General features: G+C 32.5%; 2 protein-coding genes and 1 pseudogene across 3 annotated transcripts; all 3 read right to left on the bottom strand.

Annotated features, from left to right (window-relative positions):
- Window positions 1-1,452: 1,452 nt before the first annotated feature.
- Window positions 1,453-10,994, bottom strand: LOC111290574 (PH, RCC1 and FYVE domains-containing protein 1-like; annotated as a pseudogene). Its single transcript, XR_016346540.1, has 8 exons — window positions 10,601-10,994; window positions 10,108-10,230; window positions 8,137-8,217; window positions 5,082-7,125; window positions 4,029-4,163; window positions 2,606-2,890; window positions 1,822-2,122; window positions 1,453-1,744 (listed from the first exon to the last, which is right to left on the bottom strand). The product of XR_016346540.1 is annotated as a PH, RCC1 and FYVE domains-containing protein 1-like (transcript).
- Window positions 10,995-12,925: 1,931 nt separating this feature from the next.
- HVA22A (HVA22 homolog A) lies at window positions 12,926-15,217 on the bottom strand. Its single transcript, XM_022881779.2, has 5 exons — window positions 14,921-15,217; window positions 14,534-14,560; window positions 14,250-14,372; window positions 13,458-13,704; window positions 12,926-13,210 (listed from the first exon to the last, which is right to left on the bottom strand). The coding sequence occupies exons 1-5, from the start codon at window positions 14,980-14,982 to the stop codon at window positions 13,148-13,150; spliced, it is 522 nt and encodes a 173-aa protein (XP_022737514.1). The 5' UTR covers window positions 14,983-15,217; the 3' UTR covers window positions 12,926-13,147.
- Window positions 15,218-15,725: 508 nt separating this feature from the next.
- PYE (basic helix-loop-helix (bHLH) DNA-binding superfamily protein) lies at window positions 15,726-18,158 on the bottom strand. Its single transcript, XM_022881776.2, has 5 exons — window positions 18,009-18,158; window positions 17,299-17,402; window positions 16,704-16,819; window positions 16,382-16,509; window positions 15,726-16,270 (listed from the first exon to the last, which is right to left on the bottom strand). The coding sequence occupies exons 2-5, from the start codon at window positions 17,364-17,366 to the stop codon at window positions 15,899-15,901; spliced, it is 684 nt and encodes a 227-aa protein (XP_022737511.1). The 5' UTR covers window positions 17,367-17,402; window positions 18,009-18,158; the 3' UTR covers window positions 15,726-15,898.
- Window positions 18,159-19,045: the final 887 nt, after the last annotated feature.

Here is a 19,045-nt window from a genome sequence, read left to right on the forward strand (position 1 = left end):
AAATATTATTTGATTACCAATAGGATAGGTACGAGGAACATGTAAAATTATCGTTGGATAAAAAAAATAAAAAGTGAATGGATAAGAAGAGAAATTGTCATTGTCAATGATAGGTAATTATTTATTTTTCTTTATTTGTTTGGCTTACATTTTATACAATATATATTTTTTAATTTTAAATTGTATATAAAATTTGAATATAAAATGTTACATGTGCCATTAACTTTGTGGAAAGTTATTGTTTAAAAGGAAGATCAATTGTTTGAAGATAATTTTGATGGAACCCCTATCATTATATCGTCCAATGTGAAAGCTTCACTTTATGATAGTAAGTTCAATTAAATAGCTAAGGAAATTTCGATTATAAAATTGTAAGTAAATTTTATTAAAAAATACATTATTTAATAATTTAAAAATAATTAAAATGTAACATCACATAACGCACGTGACCTAAAAATCAGTACTTAAAAAATGGAACAAATTTCATATATAATGTTTAATTTTTTATATTCTAATTTCACTTTAGGCCACTCAATTGTTTAGTTTAAGTCTCTAAATTTTTAAAATGATTATATTTAGATTTGTTAATTTAAAATACGATAATACGATACAAAAATAACATAAATAAAAAATATAAAAAAAACACGATTTAAAATTTTACAAAAATCATAATATATTTAATAAAATCAAAAATATATATTTTATATTTTATATTTTTATATCGATACGCATTATAACACATAATTTTTATGTAAAATACGACACGAATATAATATTTTGCATGACATAATGACACAAATTATCAGATCTAATTATATTTAAACTTTTTGTCAAATTATTCCATTAAAATTGACCTAATTCACATTATAGATTAAGTGGCATTTGCATTAACATTCCATTGACATTCCACAGACAGTTTTCTCAATTATTAGTAGAATAATGTTATGAAACGAATAAAATGAAACTACTTTAAAAGCTTAAATATTCAAATTGAATAATTTAAAAATTAAAGACTAAAGTGAAACTAAAATAAAAAATTAAGGACTAAAGTGTCGCTAAAATGAAAAAGTTAAATGTCATGAATGAAATTTGCCCTAAAAATGTAAAGCAACCTATTTTCCTTACTCGAAATATCAACATAAGGAAATGAAATTAATGTTTGAAAGACTTGGATGGAGCCATCTCTTAGTTGAGACTTGAGATTATGATTAAAACTATCTTTGTGCAATGTTTTTTCATTAGAAACAAATAAAAATTTTTAATTAAAATAAAAAACTCTTAAACTATTCCAACTTTCTTAAATAAATTTTTATATTTAATTATACTCAAATGAGTTTTTATTTTTTAATTTATATCTAAATAAGTTTTAATTTCAAACAAAAAATTGATTTATATTAAAGATTTATTTAAGAATAAATTAAAAGTTAAAAACTTATTTGAATACAAATTAAAAATCAAAAACTTATTTCTATGCAATAAAAGTATAAAAATTTATTTAAATAAGTAGATAAAATTAATGAATTTTTAATTATTTTAGTAAAAGAATAGAGAAAAGAAAAAAAAAAAAGAAAAAGAAAAGAAACAGCCGCAGAAATCGAAAACTCAGAAACAGAGGCAAGGGTAGCAAATACCAACCACCCTTCTGCTCTGGTGGTAACGTGCCAGGTGGTTTGGCACCAATAACTGGGTTCAAAACCAGGAGCTGACCTCCCACAACCACCTATGCCCCCAGCAAGTTCCATCACTGAAATGAAGGAAAACGACTTATAGGAGAAAAAAAAAACCTATGAAATATTTTAAATTTACTAGAAAAAAACTTACATTACATGTAGTAGAATTTGTGTGCTAATTGGCTACTTGTACAAATTTCTTTCCTATTGAGTTTGTTTCTAGAATTCTCATCCTACCGGCTACCGGCTTGTGTTATGAGGACAATTTCCTTTCTTAAGGATTGCAAACTCCACAAAACAAATAAAGATACTGCTTACAATAGGTGGAAGTTCCTGAGAGTGGAATCTTACTGTCCCTCCTTTTATGTTTTGACATTGGCAGACAAAATTTGTTCTTTCCTCTAGATGCATGCATTGATCAAATACCTTCCTTGATTGGTCATCCCATGTTCCTGACAGTAGAAAAGCATTCAGGCAAATTATTAATCTAAACAGAAATACTGAAATATGTGATCATGAAAGTGGTTACACAAAAGGACTGACAAGTCCACCAAAGATATTGGCCAACTCATTCTATTCCAACAACAGCCAAATTCAGACATTACCAATGATATTGGTATGACAGGTCACAGAAATATGACAAAAGATCTTGTGCAGGTCATAAAACAGAACTGCAAAGGGTGTGTGTGTATATATATACACACATATGCCCAAGCATAATACAAGAATAATTTCCTCGAAACGCTCAATTTTATTTCTTAGACTAGAAAATATTCAAAATGAAAAGAATGTATAAGTGTTTGTATTTGAAACGACGCTACTAGAATTTATACAATATTATAGTTCTTAAAGCAAGACAAGGTAGTGATTCATAGGCTTTTCAGTTCAGACATACATCAAATAAAATGTTTTAAACAAAAAGAAGGTGCCTGTACCTGAGTGGAAAAGTCTCAAATAGTTAACTGCAGACCAAGAGGTAAGAGTTATATATGCCACGTTTGGGTTTTACTATCCACTAATTTGCCATCCAATCTCTCAGTGCTGTTTACTTTAACATCATACTCAAGATGTTGCGTCCGTAAAAGGACCTTTCATTCTATTTAGGCTAGCCATGCTTCTGAGATAGGTTGGACCCTGAACAAAAATGTGGATTCAGCAAGCTAAATTGAGTTCCTAGGTGCGGTTGATTGTTCGGCTGCTCCTCCTGCCCTTTTCTTCAACTGCCAAAAAATAGTAATAATCAATATCCATTGTTGTTAACATGGATAAACATAATGCCAAATATTAAAAGAAAGCAGCCCAATAATAATTGTATTTCATCATTCTGTTCATAGCTCAAGTTACATGGACAATGTAATGGAGCCTTAATGGCGTCTAAGAATCATTAAATAATGGTATCATTTTTGCCATCATCAACAAGCACTGGACCAGTAAGGTTGAAGCCAGGACCTTCGCATATGTATAAACCTGTTTGTATGCACACATTTAATAAAAGTGCATAGGGTAAAAATCAATGCCATCTACGTAAAATTTTGCATAGGTACATTTCTGGTCGGTCTTCACATGCACAAGCGTCTCTCCAAAATTTTTTCTATTCTATTGGGTTTAGGTTTTATAAATTGAAAGAAATGCTCTTTGAGGAAGAATAAAATTTCTTCCACCATTTTTTGAGTACCTAGTGTCCATGTTTGTCTTATTTTGAGGCTGTGTTCAATTATTTGGGTAACCAAACAATGAAATTACTAATGTAATTTGTTTTTCTTTTTCTCCAAAATATTAGTCACTACTTTTCTAACTGAAGAAGCGACGGGTGGAAGGTCCACAAGATCCATATAAAGCATATGTGGAGGTCTCCCTGCAGCTCCTATTCTTAGTGCATCTCGTATGTGCTTTTACGTTGGAACCTCTCCAAAGGAAGCATATGAGTGGTATATATGCATAGTATTAGTGCCAACTGCCAAACTGTAATTATTTGCATAAAAGCTTCCAGTGTAAGGGTTATCAAAAGACAATAGCTGCATAAATGCAATCCACATCTCTACATTCAAACACTAGTAAGGTGTGTTCATAAACAACATTTAGCTTATTAGTGAAAAATGTTCTAAGTTCCTGCATGCTTATACCACTATTCTGATAATAATATAATAATTAACATATTCAGTACAAGTTCTTGTACTTTGGAATCCTTTCAGCTACAGTTTCTCCAGAATCCAGATATTTTCTTCCATATTTCTAATCCCAACCTTTAATAAACTATGCCTTTCATGATGACATAAAGAAAAGTTCAATCAAATTCAGGAATGTCCAGTTTAAAGCTTATATTCAAGTGCAATAGCAGAACCGATATTTTTTTTTTACCTTCGCTGTTAGAGATCTGATTACTTCCCTTGAAGCCTTGTTCTTTTCAGCTTCCTCAACTGCCTCTTTCAACCTCCTTGATGTTGTTTCAAGTTTTGTTTCTGGGACTTGGGATTTGACAGTAAGATCCTCAACCTGCAAGCCATATTACCATAATAATTCACTGCAGCTATAACATAGTTTCCTCCATGGAAAATGGATGCGAGATATGCACTAGTGACAATTCTTGGTTCATACTGAATCAAGTGCCAATGCAGGGTTCATAGGAACACCTGCAACCAAGGCGGGGTGTCTAGTTTTTTTTGGTAATACAGTCAGGGGTATCCCTAGGAATTTGCCTGGGCCTAGTCCCTACCTTGGGTGATCTTAAGGGCACACTTCCCAGCATCAGCTTGGTGCATTCAAAATTTTACTGTTGGAGCACTCCCCATAAGGATCAAACTGAGGATGACAAGGAAAGGGATCTTCTACTCTTACCAACGGAACCAACCCCTTGTGGGTAGGCATGGTGTCTATTGATTACTAATACTTAAGTGCCATGGCTCATTTTTTTCTTTTGTGACAATATAACCTCCCTTTTCAGTAACTGATGAATACTTTAAGACATTTAAAGGTACAGAAAAATAAATGACTCTAGAATAGCCCCTATCCTCCTAAATTACATATCAGAATGGAAAAAGGAGAGCACGTTTTGGAGTATTTGTCAGGAAATTACTTTTTTTGGAATAAACTACAGAATAAAAATCAAAGATAAAATTGATAACCCCAAATGTAAGTGAATAATAAATGCAAAATTAACTCATGTAGAGACCCGCAAAAGTAAATAAAAGTTTATGCACACCTAAGCAATCCTAATCATCTTTGATACCCAATAGAGTCAAGGTATGCAAGTGTTTGACATAAAATGTTGAAAAAAATCATGGTAGTTTGTTTTTTTTACATGAATTCCCCACCCCCACCCCCCAAACAAAAGAGAATGTAGTTTGTATCTTTATTCTATCTTCACTATTTACTAAAGCATGTTTCTGATAATTGAGAAGCAATGGTAATTACCTGTGCTCTTAATATACTTATCTCTTGGTTGAGGTACTCAATTGAGTGCTTTGAGTCATCAAGAAGGAATTCTGGATTTGCAAGATCAGTATGAATTGAAGTTCTTGTAATAGAATAAGCTGGACTCGACTTCCTCGCAGGAGGAGATGATATTTGAGAAACCATTCTTGAACCAGGAGAAGAAGCTGATGTTCTCATAAAATTTCCAAATAAAGAGCTTGATTCCCACTGGAACTTTAATACTCTCCTATCATGTTTGGAATTCCGGCTCTTGGTCTGTCTAAATGAATCAAATGAGCCAAGCCTGGCTAATTTACGAAGAGATTTTGAATTCGAAGAATCTTTCTCTGGTAACTCATTACCATTCTGATGTATGCTTTCCCTTGAACTCTTAGTGAGTTCAGGAGTTGAATGAGATTCCTTTTTCCTTTTTAATTTTGTAAAACAATCATCACACACCCGATAAGGCTTGTTCATATTAGGAGCCAAAGCAGCTTTTAGAGATTTCTTACAGCTGCAAGCTTTACAAAAGACCAGCCCGCAGTTGTAACAGTTATGACACTTTCTGATCAAACTAAATGGATTCTGACAACCAGAACAGTTAAAATGATCAGCACCTAGTGCCCAGTCTTGAAAACAAATGGCAGCAGTAAAGTTGGAGCCACATACCACTCTCTTTACTTGTTTGCTTCTCAAAGCTTCAACAAGTGTGGGAATGTTCCTGTCTGCATTGTCTCCATGACCTAATTGACCATTTCCACCCTTTCCCCAGGTGTAAACCTTAGCGTCTGAACTGCGAACAGCAATATGATAAAAACCACATGCTATCTCTTCAATTCGGCTGTTTTTTATATTTCCTTTGACACAAGTTGGAAGCTTGCTACTTCCAGAGCTCCCAAGGTGTCCACGATCAACACTCCCCATGGAGTACACTTTCCCAGTGTCAGTTAGAGCAACACTGATACTGTATCCACAGGCCACTTGAGAAAAGCTTGCAATATCTGACAGTGCTACCCAAGAAGGTACTAATCTGGGTTCTTTATCACTATGTCCAAGCTGCCCTTTCTCCCCATCACCCCATGTGAACAGCTTTCCAGATGAAAACCCACCAGAAATATCATCAGGCACTTCAACAACCGCAGCAGTGTGCCAAATTCCAAAAGAACACCTCAGCGTTTGTAGCCCTCTAAGAGCATCAACTTCTCTAGGAATATTTGTGCTACTACGGTCCCCATAGCCTAGAGCTCCTAAAGTTCCACGTCCAATGTAAATAATTTACCTGTTGATGTAACAGCAGCTGTATGCCAAGCTCCACAAGAGATATATGACACTTACATACCTTCCATCTCACCGCTTACCTTTTTAGGAGCCCACTTACTAACTTCAGTACCATGCCCTAGAAGACCAAGATTGTGAGAACCATCACCCCAGGTATAAAGGTCTCCTCAAAGTGTTACAGCACCAGTATGAATTTCCCCACAGGCAACTAATCCAATAGTTGACGCACTAAGAGCACCAATGAGCTTTGGTTGAGAAACATCAGCTTCAACTCCATGCCCAAGCCACCACTTCCCTCACCCCAACTAAAGATCTGCCCCTGTCTTGTGACTAAAACAGTATGCTTATTTCCACAAGAGATATTGTGAGCATCTAGGAGCACAGTTGATTCAAGAGCCTTGGGTGAAAGTGCAGCTATTCTGGTAGCAGAAGTAGTTTGAGTTTTATGCACACTGCCACCAAGCAGTCCGTTACCAGTTCCTTCTCCCCAGATAAAAACATCACCTAATACATCACAATCCTCAAAAGAAGATCACTGGGTGGATGAACACACTGCACTGGATAAACTACTTCGAAATGAATCAACAACAGAGGAGTTATCTAATCCCCCCAACGATAATGAACTGAAATGATTCGCAACTGACTCAGTCTGAGTTAAGGCCTTTGTTATAGAAGTGTATGTTAAAATCTCAGAAAAAGCTTTTTCCAGTCTATGCTGAGGAGAGCCCTCATATGGGAGTGAAACAGTTTGGCTATCTCTGGGATCCTACAATAAGCAAAACAAGGAAATGTATAATAAAGAAAATAGCAAATGATTGAATTTTGCATTCACAGTAGGAAACCTTATACATGATATCGCTGCTTGTAGATGACACATTAGATAGAGCAGTTCTTTATGTATAGCTACATGGACTTTCTGATGATGTATTATCACTTGATGCATCATTTTTTTGCCCGCGACTGTCACCTCCCAAAATTAAGACCCTAAGAGCAGTAAACCAGATCTCAGCTTCATCTCTGTCCTAGCATATCTATTAACATTGCCCAGTAATTAGAGGTAGTTTTTATGTATTGGGATTCAGGTTATGATAACAAATAAAATCAAAGTTCAAAATCAAAATATATGGTATATTAAAGGACAAAAATTGGAAAATGTGAGTTTTAAACCAATGTACATGAGAAGTTTCTCCATATATTCTGCCAACCATAAAATATGAAAGCAAAAGAAAAAGAATTAATAATCATTCACAAATCAAAATGAAACAGAATTAGTAATTCATGAAACAGTAGCAAAATGCAGCAACACATTTCCTTTGTTCATTACTAGCACAAAAGGTAACGAAAGGAATAGAAAAGCAAGAAATTGAATTCTCCTTTTCTACAAAATCCCGATCATTGCTTGGGGAAAGAGAGCTAAGAAACACAAAACAAAAGTGGTAGACTTTTATACACACATAAGGACTCTTGCCTCAACACCACTAATGAGATTAAACTGTTCAGCACTGAAACTGTGAATTTCAAAAACTAAAACCAACTTGAATAATAATAAGACAGAAAAATTGAGAAGCAAGATACAGTCTTAAAATTCATAGGTTCAAAACAAGTTTAATATGGATCCAGGATAAAATTATAATGTTATGAATGGGATGAACATGCACTTCTGCTATGCATATATTAAACAGTACAGTTGAAACTGAAAAGTGACAAACAGTGCAGTCATGGTCAACATAATCTAAAAAGAGATATTAACAGGTCAAAAGGAAGACAGAATACAAACCAAATCCAAGGATCTGTTGCTGTAAATAAGAGAAAATGACTGATGTTCTTTATCAGGCTGAGGGCAGCGCTGGAATATTGCCTGCAAGACCATGCAAGCAAAATTTTGTTACTTTTACCTCCTGTTGAGACTGCTGCAGTCTTAACAAATGCATTTCAAGAAGATAAGGTACATAGTTCAGATTTTTCTGATAGTGAAAAATTTTATAGGAAATATAGGATTGGTTAGGATTTAGGAGCTCCTAAATAGTCAGTAGCTTCAATTTTCACACTTAGTTTTGTCCACAAATGGTTTGATATTAAGATATATTCACACTCACTTTCTTTAGGTACATATTAATATTGTTAAAATTAGTTCGATATGTAATAAAAGTGAGCACATAAAAGTACAGATCAACAGCAGAAGGCATTATAAAATATTACTTCTTAGTAGATGTAGAATTGGTTAGATTCTCCTAAAACATTCAGTAGCTTCCATTGTCAAACTTTTTTATCCATAAATTTTGGCTTCATATTAAGAATATATTAAAACTCTGTTAAGATTAGGTTAATTCTGTGTTAAATATACAGATCAACAGCAGAAGGCATTAACAGATATACGGACTTATGGTACACTGTCCAGTTATAATCCTTGAAACATGGCTTAGTTTGAGTTGTTTCTCTTTTTTGTCAGAGTACCAAATCAACCTCATCCTTGCATGTAGAAAAAAAATTATCTTAAATCACTATAATCACCCTTACAGAATGTGCATATTAATTTGTAACTTTGTACACAAGGTTCCTTGGATTTTGCACAACTTGTTCAATTCATATAGCAATATATGCTTTACAGAAAGAAATAGAGGTGGAAAACCTCGAAGACAAACAAATAAAACTACTATCAGTTGTTGCTCTACATGTTCTTTTAAGGACCTTCTCACAATCTGGCTTAACTCATATATTTAATATTTGATACTGTAATATTTAAAAGTTATTTGGCTCCAATTACTCCTAGTAGAGTCAGTTTCACATATGGAGCAAAAGCCATCCCAACTAGAAAGAAAGTGAAATGCATATAATGACATAAAGTTAAATTCTCTGCCAACATTTGAACTTGACAAAATTTTCAACCCCTTCTCAATTCTCTAAGTAATCCTTAAATACAAACTGAAATACAATACACGAGATTAATAAAAGGTTGAACTTAAACATGATAACTCTAAAGTATCATGCAATGGAAATGTATTTTAAGTCATATTCGCATGATAACAAGTTAGTTTTGAAAGACATGGAGCAAAGCATATATCTTCCTGAGGTCCAAGGATTAAGAGAACACTGCTAGAATGTTGCTAGATATGGCAATTGATCAGGTTAAGCTTGTTTCATAAGAAACTGATGCGGCTATCTTCCTTGATCCCCTTTTAGTATTTTTTTTTTTTTTTTTTGGTTTTTCCCTTCTTATACGTGCACAAAAGAGGTTAAGTTGATAAGACATCAAATGTAATGAAAGCAGTTTAAGGCTTAAAGAAGCACAAGAACACCAGATTCATGCATATGTGCACAAACCAGACTCCAGAGCAGTCACTTAGGTTGAGAACCTTAAGGGTAAAGCTGCATTTAGATCATCCATAAGATAATCCGGCCATGATAGGGCCAAAATCTGTTATCGACCCTTCATCTAGAAAAGAGCTTAATTTTTGAAGTAAAACTAAAAAAATTCACATGTAAATTTTTGGGTTTGGAGATGAACGGATCACAATCCACTGATAAAAGCCTTTTGATAGAAGGTACTTAAAAGCAGGCTACATCAATTTAGATGAGAATACTTTTACTGCTTGATGATCAGTTGATCACTAATTCATCACTTATATGTATTACATTCCTTTTTGAAGAAAAAAAAGTAGTTTCTAGAAAGTTCATTACTGAGAGTTCTCAGGGTAACATGATATCCAATGAATTTTCAGTGAGGAAAACTTTAACCAAAGAAAAGTACCAGTAATTCATGCAGCGGAGATTCAAGGCAACATAACTTAGAAAGCCAGAATGGACAAAATTTAGGCTTTCCCCAACGTCCATACTTCAGCAGATACATCCCTTTCTTAAGGGTTGTAATGGCCTGCAAAAAAAAGAGACAAAACTATTACATATACTAATTATATTTGAGGAAAATGAAAGGCCTAAAAACATATAGACTTGGTTGCAATACCAAATTACCATCTGAAAAGGAAATCTAAAAAAAATAAAAAGAGAGTACTGAATAAAGGAGCTACCTCCTGAGAGGCTGGAAGAACCAGTTTAGATATGGATAATGGTGCAATTTTTATCAAACTGAATAAAGAGTAAAAGGTTTGAAAGTATCATGAGAAGATGAGAAGATAACCTTCTTTTTTTTTTTGAAATAAGGAGACAACCTTCTCAAACTAAAGAAAAAAGAAACAGTGAAATGTAATGAAGGTCCCATAAAGACATGTAACTCAGCCTATAACATCTACAACCTCCATGGAAGGGAAAATATTCTACTTTAAAAGGCAATGCTGTCAATGTTGTAGATCGCATGCTGCTGAAACGATCTAAACCAATATCCTTGCAACAGTCACAGCTAGAAAAGTTCATTACTTGGAACAAGTTATGACTTTAACATAGATTCATTTACAAAAAAACCAGAATAACAGTCATGTATGGAGAAAACAGAAAAAGGATATAACTTTAAAATCAACGATCACAAACGAATCAAAAAGCATAATCAGATTTGATTCTTTTGCAAATTAAAAAAACACTATATATAAATGAAAATATAAGATAACTGAATAGAAGAAAAGAGAATCAGAGCGAGCTTTTCTCTTTCTTTTTTCTATGTTTTATATTCCCTCCTCCGAGTTTGACTGTTGACTTCCTTTTGTATTTATATATTTATATTGGTTATATTATAAAAATAAAACCTTAATACAAATAAAAAAAAAAAAAGAAAGAGAGTTTTGGTTTGAAATCAAATTTTTTATGTTCTTTAAGCGTCTTTTAGTTATTAGATTAAAAGTTTGGGAACTGTATTTTTATATATTTTTTATAATATAAAAATAAATATTTTATTTTTAAATTAGTGTAAAATATTAAAAAAATACTATAAAAAGGATAAATTTTCGAAATTTCTAATACCAAGGAACCGAACAAAATTCAACTGGAATCAGTTTAATCAAAGCCACCTGCTCATAATTATCTAAAAACAAACATTTAGTAGTTCGATTAGAGATGTTACGACAAAATTTCATTACATTTGATTGGACGTTCGGAAAAAATTCGATTCCAATCAGCATATTAGAGATACTATGTCATTAGATTTTCCGAAAATCAAATTGCTCTCATTAATCGCAATTTTTATTGAAAATCAATCCGAACCGTTATCTGCAATGAAACGAGTGTAAAGCCCTTTTCAATCCATTGAAAAGGATGCTAACTGATACTTCGATCCTAATTGCTTCTTGAACCCAAACCAAATTGATATCTCATCGGTTTCAACGATAACACTATCCCATTGTGATTTTAGCTGTTTAGTGTTTTCAAGGCCCCGTTAATCCATTTCCTTTCCTTCTGATCCTTTGCCATAGCTTTGAAAACTTTTAAAGGAGGTTAGTTTTGCGAAATCTAACGTCCTTTTTTTGGAATTTAATTTTTCATTGTTGATTTTATTTAAAAATTTTCTTTTAAAATTTTACAATCCCAACTGTATCAGAAAAGAGAAAATAAGGTAATACAAAACTATTACCAAGGTTTTTTAAAATTTTGAAAGGAAAATAATTTTTTTTTATTTAATCTCAATTAAACACATTTTAGATAATATAAATAACAATGCTATTTACCATAAAATTGTAATTATATATATTATATAATTTTGAAAAAAGTTATTTTTAATAGTAAAAATATAATTTTTGTTAAAGATACATTATGAAAAAAGTTATTTTTTAAAATTTAACAAAAATAATATTTTTAAGAGAAAAATGATCTTTGTAAAAAATATGAAATTTTTATTTTTTAGAATTTAACAACATTTTTAAGACAAAACCGTTACTTTTGTTCAAAATATAAAAATATTATTTTTTAAAATTCTTTAATTTATTAACGAAAACAACGTTTTTAAATTTAAAAATATGTTATTTATTGAAGATATATTATTAAAAAATGTTATTATTACATATAAATTTTATTATTATATATTATATATATAGTAAAACTTAAAATATTTTAAATAATTCACAAAATATTAAATGAATAATTTTATTAAATAATCTTACATTATTCTAACCAAACACAAATCTTACATTCTTTAAAATTAACAAAATTAAAAAATCACACTCTTTTTTTTAATATCATTTTTTTTAAATCTAAAAATTTCAAAATCTAAATCTACAAACCAAAATTTCCTAAAATATAATGTGTTTTGAACTCTTGCAAATTGGGGCTGCAAATCCCCGAAGGATAACAAAGCATTCGAAAACACTAACGGAAGAACTCTAATAGTCTTTGTTAACCAGCAACTACATCTCCCAAATCGAATTTGTATATTTCAAATTTAACACATATAAAACAGAATTTAGCATGAACAAAACACAAAAAATTATTGTATTACAATTACATTGATCCGTCAAACACAAAAAATATTTTTTTTTTTTATTTTTATCAAAATTATAAATAATTTTTATTAAAATTTTAAATCATTGTCGTGTCTTTTTTTTATATCGTCCTACCATATCATATTTTTTTTATATCGTCCTATCATATCATATTTAAAATTGACAGATCTACGGGCAACCAAGAGATGCATGAAAACTAGCAGGGAGACTAGAATTAACACAAGGTATGCCGAATATGAAAATTATTTAGGACCTTGCACTATCTACCAAGCAACCCAAGATAATTACATAACATTACACAAGCATTCAGAGTTTTTCACAAGAACCAAAAGTCTATTTTGGGATGACACCGGCACATGTGACTTTCTCTAGACAGCAAAATATACAAGACATTCAGAGCCATAAGGATCAATGTCTGTAGCCGTCATCATCGTATATGTAACCGTAACCATTACTCCTGGACCTGTCAGCCTGCGAAACAAGGGACAAAAATGTTGCACTAAACAAGCTGTGATATTGAAAACGCTTAAACGATAATCAAAATTTTCCAGGGCTAATATCCGTTAATTGCCATATTTCTTATCACTTTCAATTAACAAACAAGACAGGATGACCTATCCGAAAATAAGGATACTATACTATTAAACTTCCGCGCGTGAACATGACAAGTCTCAAAAGCATGTAAATGAAATTGAACCAATCATGGTTGATGGCATACCCTATGAATGAGCTTCTCAAATGCTTCAGTTCCATTCTCTTCAATATATCTCTCCGCAGCAGTTAAAATATCATCTGGCTTACTGAAGATGTCCTTCTTCCTTGGAATATACCAGATGTTAATTGTTTGTTGTGGGTTCATAAAGAAGGGTCTCAAATAATGCTCATAAACATAAGCAGCACCACTGAAGTATGGGATGACCAGCCAGCAGGTGAAAATCAGCTTTGCATAGGACCAGATGGGAATCCTGCAGTAGAGTTTTAAAAGGTTTTAGCAAAGCATAGCAGGTTTTATATCTGTGCATAAAAATAATAAGAAGGCTTTAGTATACTACCCGAAAAATTAAACCAGTAAGAAGAATAGAAATATTTAACACCTAGGTGAAACTTCAAATAGCCAAGTCTGATTTAATTTCACAATGTCTTCCAGTTTTTCTACAGAATCAGTTTGTTATTACAAAGCCGGTTGAAACCCTTGCAAAGCATTAACAGCTATATTAAATAATTAGTTCCTCTTCTGGTGAATGAGAAACAATTTGAAGAATACATCGCACATGCACATGGTCATCTAAACTGCCGATTTTGGATAAGCTCAATAACAATGTTTCTTGAGTTGACCAACTAGAACAATATATTTCAAATGGAATATCCAAGCTTGTCTTACAACCCCTCCAGCCCCCCACTCCCCTCTCTTTCTCTGTCTGACCCCAAAACAAAGGGAAGAAGTTAACTCGAATTCCAGGAAAAAAAGAAAGCAATACAAACTGGATCAATAAAGAGCAAATAAATTTACCATTCAATGACTTTGGCAAAAGTAAGCTCCAGCAATGTAATCATGGAATAGAGAACCCAATATGTAAGCCATTGTCTGTCATCAGCACGAGACTCAGACTCAATTGCCCTAACTGAGGCATATCTGTTAAGAATTCAACACAACAGAACAATTAAACCAATCCAAGTAAATGTCAAAATCAGACAACTTCTGAACTACAGTACACAAAAAAAAAAAAAAAAACAAAGAAAGAAAGAAAGAAAGCAAATGAAACCCTAAAAAAATTAAAAAAGAAATACACTTACAGAGGATACAGAAGACTAATAACTGGCCTGCAAAATCAACCCAAAAACCACATTAACAAATAAATATAAAAAATTCAGAAACAAAAGATAAAGTTTGGATGTGTCAGATTAATAAGTTCAAAGAAAACTTGAACTTTACCTTGAAATAAAAAAGTAGACATAATCCCAGAAATCTGTTTTTCTCTTAGTTCATTTATTAAATTTATAATTTTACTTTTATGTTCTTAAAGCAGTAACAAAATACATACCCAAAAGGGAAAAACGATAAAATGGCTTAATGGAAACAAGTTACAATTGCTTTTATTTTATTCTTTGTTGAAGCAAAAAAAGAAAGCAAAGTTGATGAAAGAGAAGAAGAACAAGAAGAAGAGCAAAGATGAGTTATACCCAGCAAGAACATCAAAGTTCTTAAGAAGAACCTTAAGGAAACTTCCAGCCCCAGATCCCATCTCTGATCTCCAATGCCCTTTTTTTTGTTCTTTGTCCTGTTTCTTTCTGAAACCTCTGATCTCAAAACTAAACAAAGGGTAGGGTTTGCCTTTGTTTTTGCTTTTAGTTTCAGTGACAAGATTGTGTGCAAGTTAGTTCCTGCGTTTTTGTGTACGAAAGCTTTAAGCTGCCAAAAGCAAGTCGTGAGACAATTATTCTCTGCTTCGGGTTGATTGTCGGTGTAATCTAACGGAGGATTGTTCACATTGAATAAGATGGACGGTTGAGGCTGTTCCTCACTTTCAAAACAGTGAGGGTGTTTTTTATTTGTTTGGGAGATGGGGTCCGCTGTGCAACCAATCAGCCCAAGTGAAAATACTATGAAGGGACTTTCTTTCATTGGAAACCACAGAGTTGCCACTTCCTTTATCTAGCAAGTTCTGAAAACGTAGGAGGGAATTAAAGCTTCCACAGGAGCCACATAGGTGCCATCGCACCCCAGGAGCCGCGTAGGTGTCATGGCATTTTGGCTTTTCGTTTTAAAACAAATGCTTTGTTGTCAGATCAACATTTGTTAAATTGTTCTCAGACAACTTTTGTTGTTTAGTTATTTCAATGCCTTCAAAATGTGCCTTTGTTTTATGGAGTTGAAGGTGGTCCGCTAATGTTAGGGACAGATAGAGGATGTAAGCCAGTTTTTAACTTTTCATTGATCACCATCTATCCATGTCAGAGTCAAAAACCAAAATTCATCCAATGCACATGGAAAAACACTATTGATTCATCTTTTAATTCACCCACTACGCGACGTACAAGCTTTCGAAAGCGTGGCAATCCTAATTTAACCAAAAGGAAGGGTTGGGAATTTTGCAGAAGTAAAATTTACAAGTTATCTGGGCTTCTGTCATTAAGTTGACACTCATTCCTAATTGCTGACTACTTCCCAAGAAGTTGAGAAGGCCATGAATCTGCCGGGGTGGGATACCGAGCATGTGGTTTGCTAACAATTGAGTTAGGCTTAGCTGCAGCAGGTTGCGTGGAATCAGGCACAGAATAAGCCTGCATATCGGGACAAATGGGAACAAGAAGGAGAGCAGAAGGTCGTTGCAGAGCAGGTTCTACAGCAGGCAAACCAGGATGATCTCCATGAAAATGTGATGATAATTCTGATTGCTGAAAGTCAAGAGGAGGCTCATTCAGGTCAGGTTTAGAATTGGCCACCCTTGTCCCTATCTCACTTTGCAGTTTCTGGATTTGAGTTTCCAGGATGGAATTCTCCTCCTTCAGCTCATTCGTCTCAATGTTCACCTGTCCACATTTCGGATAACAAAGTGGTTGAGTAAAAGCATGTATCAATAAAATGGGGTACCATTTTTCTACATTCAGCAAAATTATCAAAGATAAGTTTAGGGGTCTTACATAGTGAGATTCGGATAACAAAGAAGCATTCTCCTTTTTGAGGGTCTCAATTTGACCAAACAAGTCCTTTAATAGTCGAGTTGCTTCACACAGAACAGAGGCCTTCCCATTGTTCTGCTGATTCGGATCTGCAGAAAAATTTCCTCAAGTTAGATATAGCAGTATCTTTGAACACCTCAAAAAAGGACTTGTTCTACAAATTGAAACCTACGCCAATTATCAATGAGAATCATTTCTATGATAGCATTTAAACAAAGTTCTAGTAAGTCCTAAATGTCGAAAAGCTGGAACAGGAAATTGATAAGACTTTAAATTAAGTTACCAAGAGCATTTGCCAGGTCAAGGAAGAGCTCATTCAATTGCTCACGCTTGAGCTTCTCCCTCTCAGCCTTGTGAATTCTTTTGGGAACCTTTCCCTTGGTCTTAGGAGCACAAGACCTGTATGGAAAACAGTTTTCAGACTAGCAAAATTTGCTGCTTTCATCAACAAATTAGGCACTTAACCTGCATATTTTCATTGCAGCCAGAACCAGATGCTTCTGAAAATGCTTAAACAGATATGTCAGCTAAAAGATAGTATAAACTATGAAAATCAGGAAAATCCAATGTCATTTCAAGTAATATATGTTGTTATGCAGAACAATTATCGAGATTACCTAAATAACGCATACTTAGAACAAGAATTGACGCATCCCAGATATCAAACAATGGCGCATAAACAAACAAAAGCAGCAAGTTGTACAACTAAAAAACATCAAAAGATTTGAAACTAAAATGTATAAGGAAGCACATGTGATAATAATGAGCCAAGGCTCACAAAATTGAAACAAATGGTTTAATTAAGCCATGAATTTAGACAAAAAGCAGCAATTACAAGAGAAAGGCAACTAAAGCTTCTAAGATCTTCAATGACTAACCTGCCAATAGATGTCTCCATTGCTGCATTTGTCTTCTCAACTAACGGAGCTGGAGTATCAGAACCCATGTTATATCAATAAATTTGAACAACACCAAGAATTCCCTGAAATTACCAAGATAATAACAATTCAAAATCTCGAAAGTTCATTATCCCTTCATTGATGATTTTATAAAACTAAACCAATAAATCAGACACCAATTAGAAAGGAAAAGAATTGCAATGCAGATATTGGGTATTACTTCTCAACCAAGAAAGTTGACTTGAATGGTTGTCAAATCAAAGAGCTCACGTTTAACAGGAATCAAATAGTAGCTTTTTTTCTCAGATAATAAGTTTTCCCAGAAGATGACAACAACCACTTAAAATCACGTTTCAATTGCAGCCCCAATTTGACCATTTGTTTCATCTATAGTCAAGTTGATTTAGCCCCGCAAAAAAAAAAAAAAATGCATCTAATTTTCTGAAAAAACTTGATCAAGAAAACAGAAAAGCTTCAGACAAAGTCTCACCATTTTCTTATCAAACGAAAAGGGCAACCTTAAAATAAAAAAAAATCCATCTCAATAAATCAAAAAAAAAAAAAAATCAAAATCAGAGACAACAAAACAAAAATAAAAAGCCCATTAAAACCCACATCAAGATGACAAGATCAACTTATTAGAGACGAAAAAAAAGATAAAACTGAGAAGACAAGAATTGTGAAACAACCATTGCAAAAAGAGATAGTGTTACAGAAGACAGGAAATTTTGTTGTTGTGTTTGTAGGAAATTTAGGTGTTGAAGATGGGAAGGTTTGTTTGTAAAAGTTTGTGTTTTGGAGGAGAGAGTGTGTGTGGTGTCAGAAAAGAGTGCACATGGAGGCGCGTGGCTGGCAACTTACGAATGGTGCATTGACTCAGGACAGGTGGACTTCACACGTGCTCTTAACCTCTTCACTTTTGTCTGCTTCATTTTTGCTGTGTGCCATTTTGCTTCACAACTCAGCTTAGGATGTTGAGAAAACAAAACATAAATAAATGCAATTTAATATATGTAAATGGAATTTTTTCAATAAATGTAAATGAAATTCTTATTTTAGATTCTTACGGTGATAAGTAAGGTTGGTAATTTAATCTATATTCATTGTGTTTTACTATAATTTTATAAGATTAATTTTTTTTAAATCAAATTTTAAGTTAGGTCAAATATTATTTAAAAAAATTAGATCAGATTTTATATAAATTCATTTCGATCTAATCCGATATATATTATTTTTATTATTTATTTAATTATATATATTATATATTATATATTATATTTAAAAATAATATTTTATATTAAAAATTAAATTTTTATTTAATCAATTATAAATTTAAACATATATTATTTTAATCAAATTTCAGTATAAAAATAATATTTTAATATTAAATCTAGTCAAATTTGAGGCAAATAAAAATTTAGTCTAATTCAATCCATTGTCATCTCTAATGATAAGGTGTTAGATTTTAATTTAATTATTTTAATTCATGTAAAATATTTTAAATTTTTAAAAATCAATTCAAATTGAAATTAAATTTCTTTTAAAATTTGAATGATTTAAATATTAAATTTTTTTATAATCAATGATGAATTTTGATATTTAATTATAAAAAAATATATCTCATTCTTTATAAGATAATACACTAATAAAAAAGAATAAATTCATAAAATTATAAGCAAAAGTATGATTATGATAACATTGAACGTTGAAAATAACAAAAATTTTA

Source organism: Durio zibethinus, chromosome 11 (assembly GCF_047325235.1).
Source record: "Durio zibethinus cultivar Kanyao isolate XHJ-2024 chromosome 11, ASM4732523v1, whole genome shotgun sequence".
NCBI classification, from domain to species: Eukaryota; Viridiplantae; Streptophyta; class Magnoliopsida; order Malvales; family Malvaceae; genus Durio; species Durio zibethinus.

Excerpts from the sequence above, each read along its gene's own strand:
- PYE (XM_022881776.2), bottom strand. The coding sequence starts at position 17,366 with ATGGGTTCTGATACTCCAGCTCCGTTAGTTGAGAAGACAAATGCAGCA. Across the intron at positions 16,820-17,298 it reads ATGGAGACATCTATTGGCAG|GTCTTGTGCTCCTAAGACCA; the intron begins GTTAGTCATTGA and ends TTTTCCATACAG. Across the intron at positions 16,271-16,381 it reads TGTTATCCGAATCTCACTAT|GTGAACATTGAGACGAATGA; the intron begins GTAAGACCCCTA and ends AAATGTGGACAG.
- HVA22A (XM_022881779.2), bottom strand. The coding sequence starts at position 14,982 with ATGGGATCTGGGGCTGGAAGTTTCCTTAAGGTTCTTCTTAAGAACTTT. Across the intron at positions 14,561-14,920 it reads AACTTTGATGTTCTTGCTGG|GCCAGTTATTAGTCTTCTGT; the intron begins GTATAACTCATC and ends TTGATTTTGCAG. Across the intron at positions 14,373-14,533 it reads ATTAGTCTTCTGTATCCTCT|ATATGCCTCAGTTAGGGCAA; the intron begins GTAAGTGTATTT and ends AATTCTTAACAG.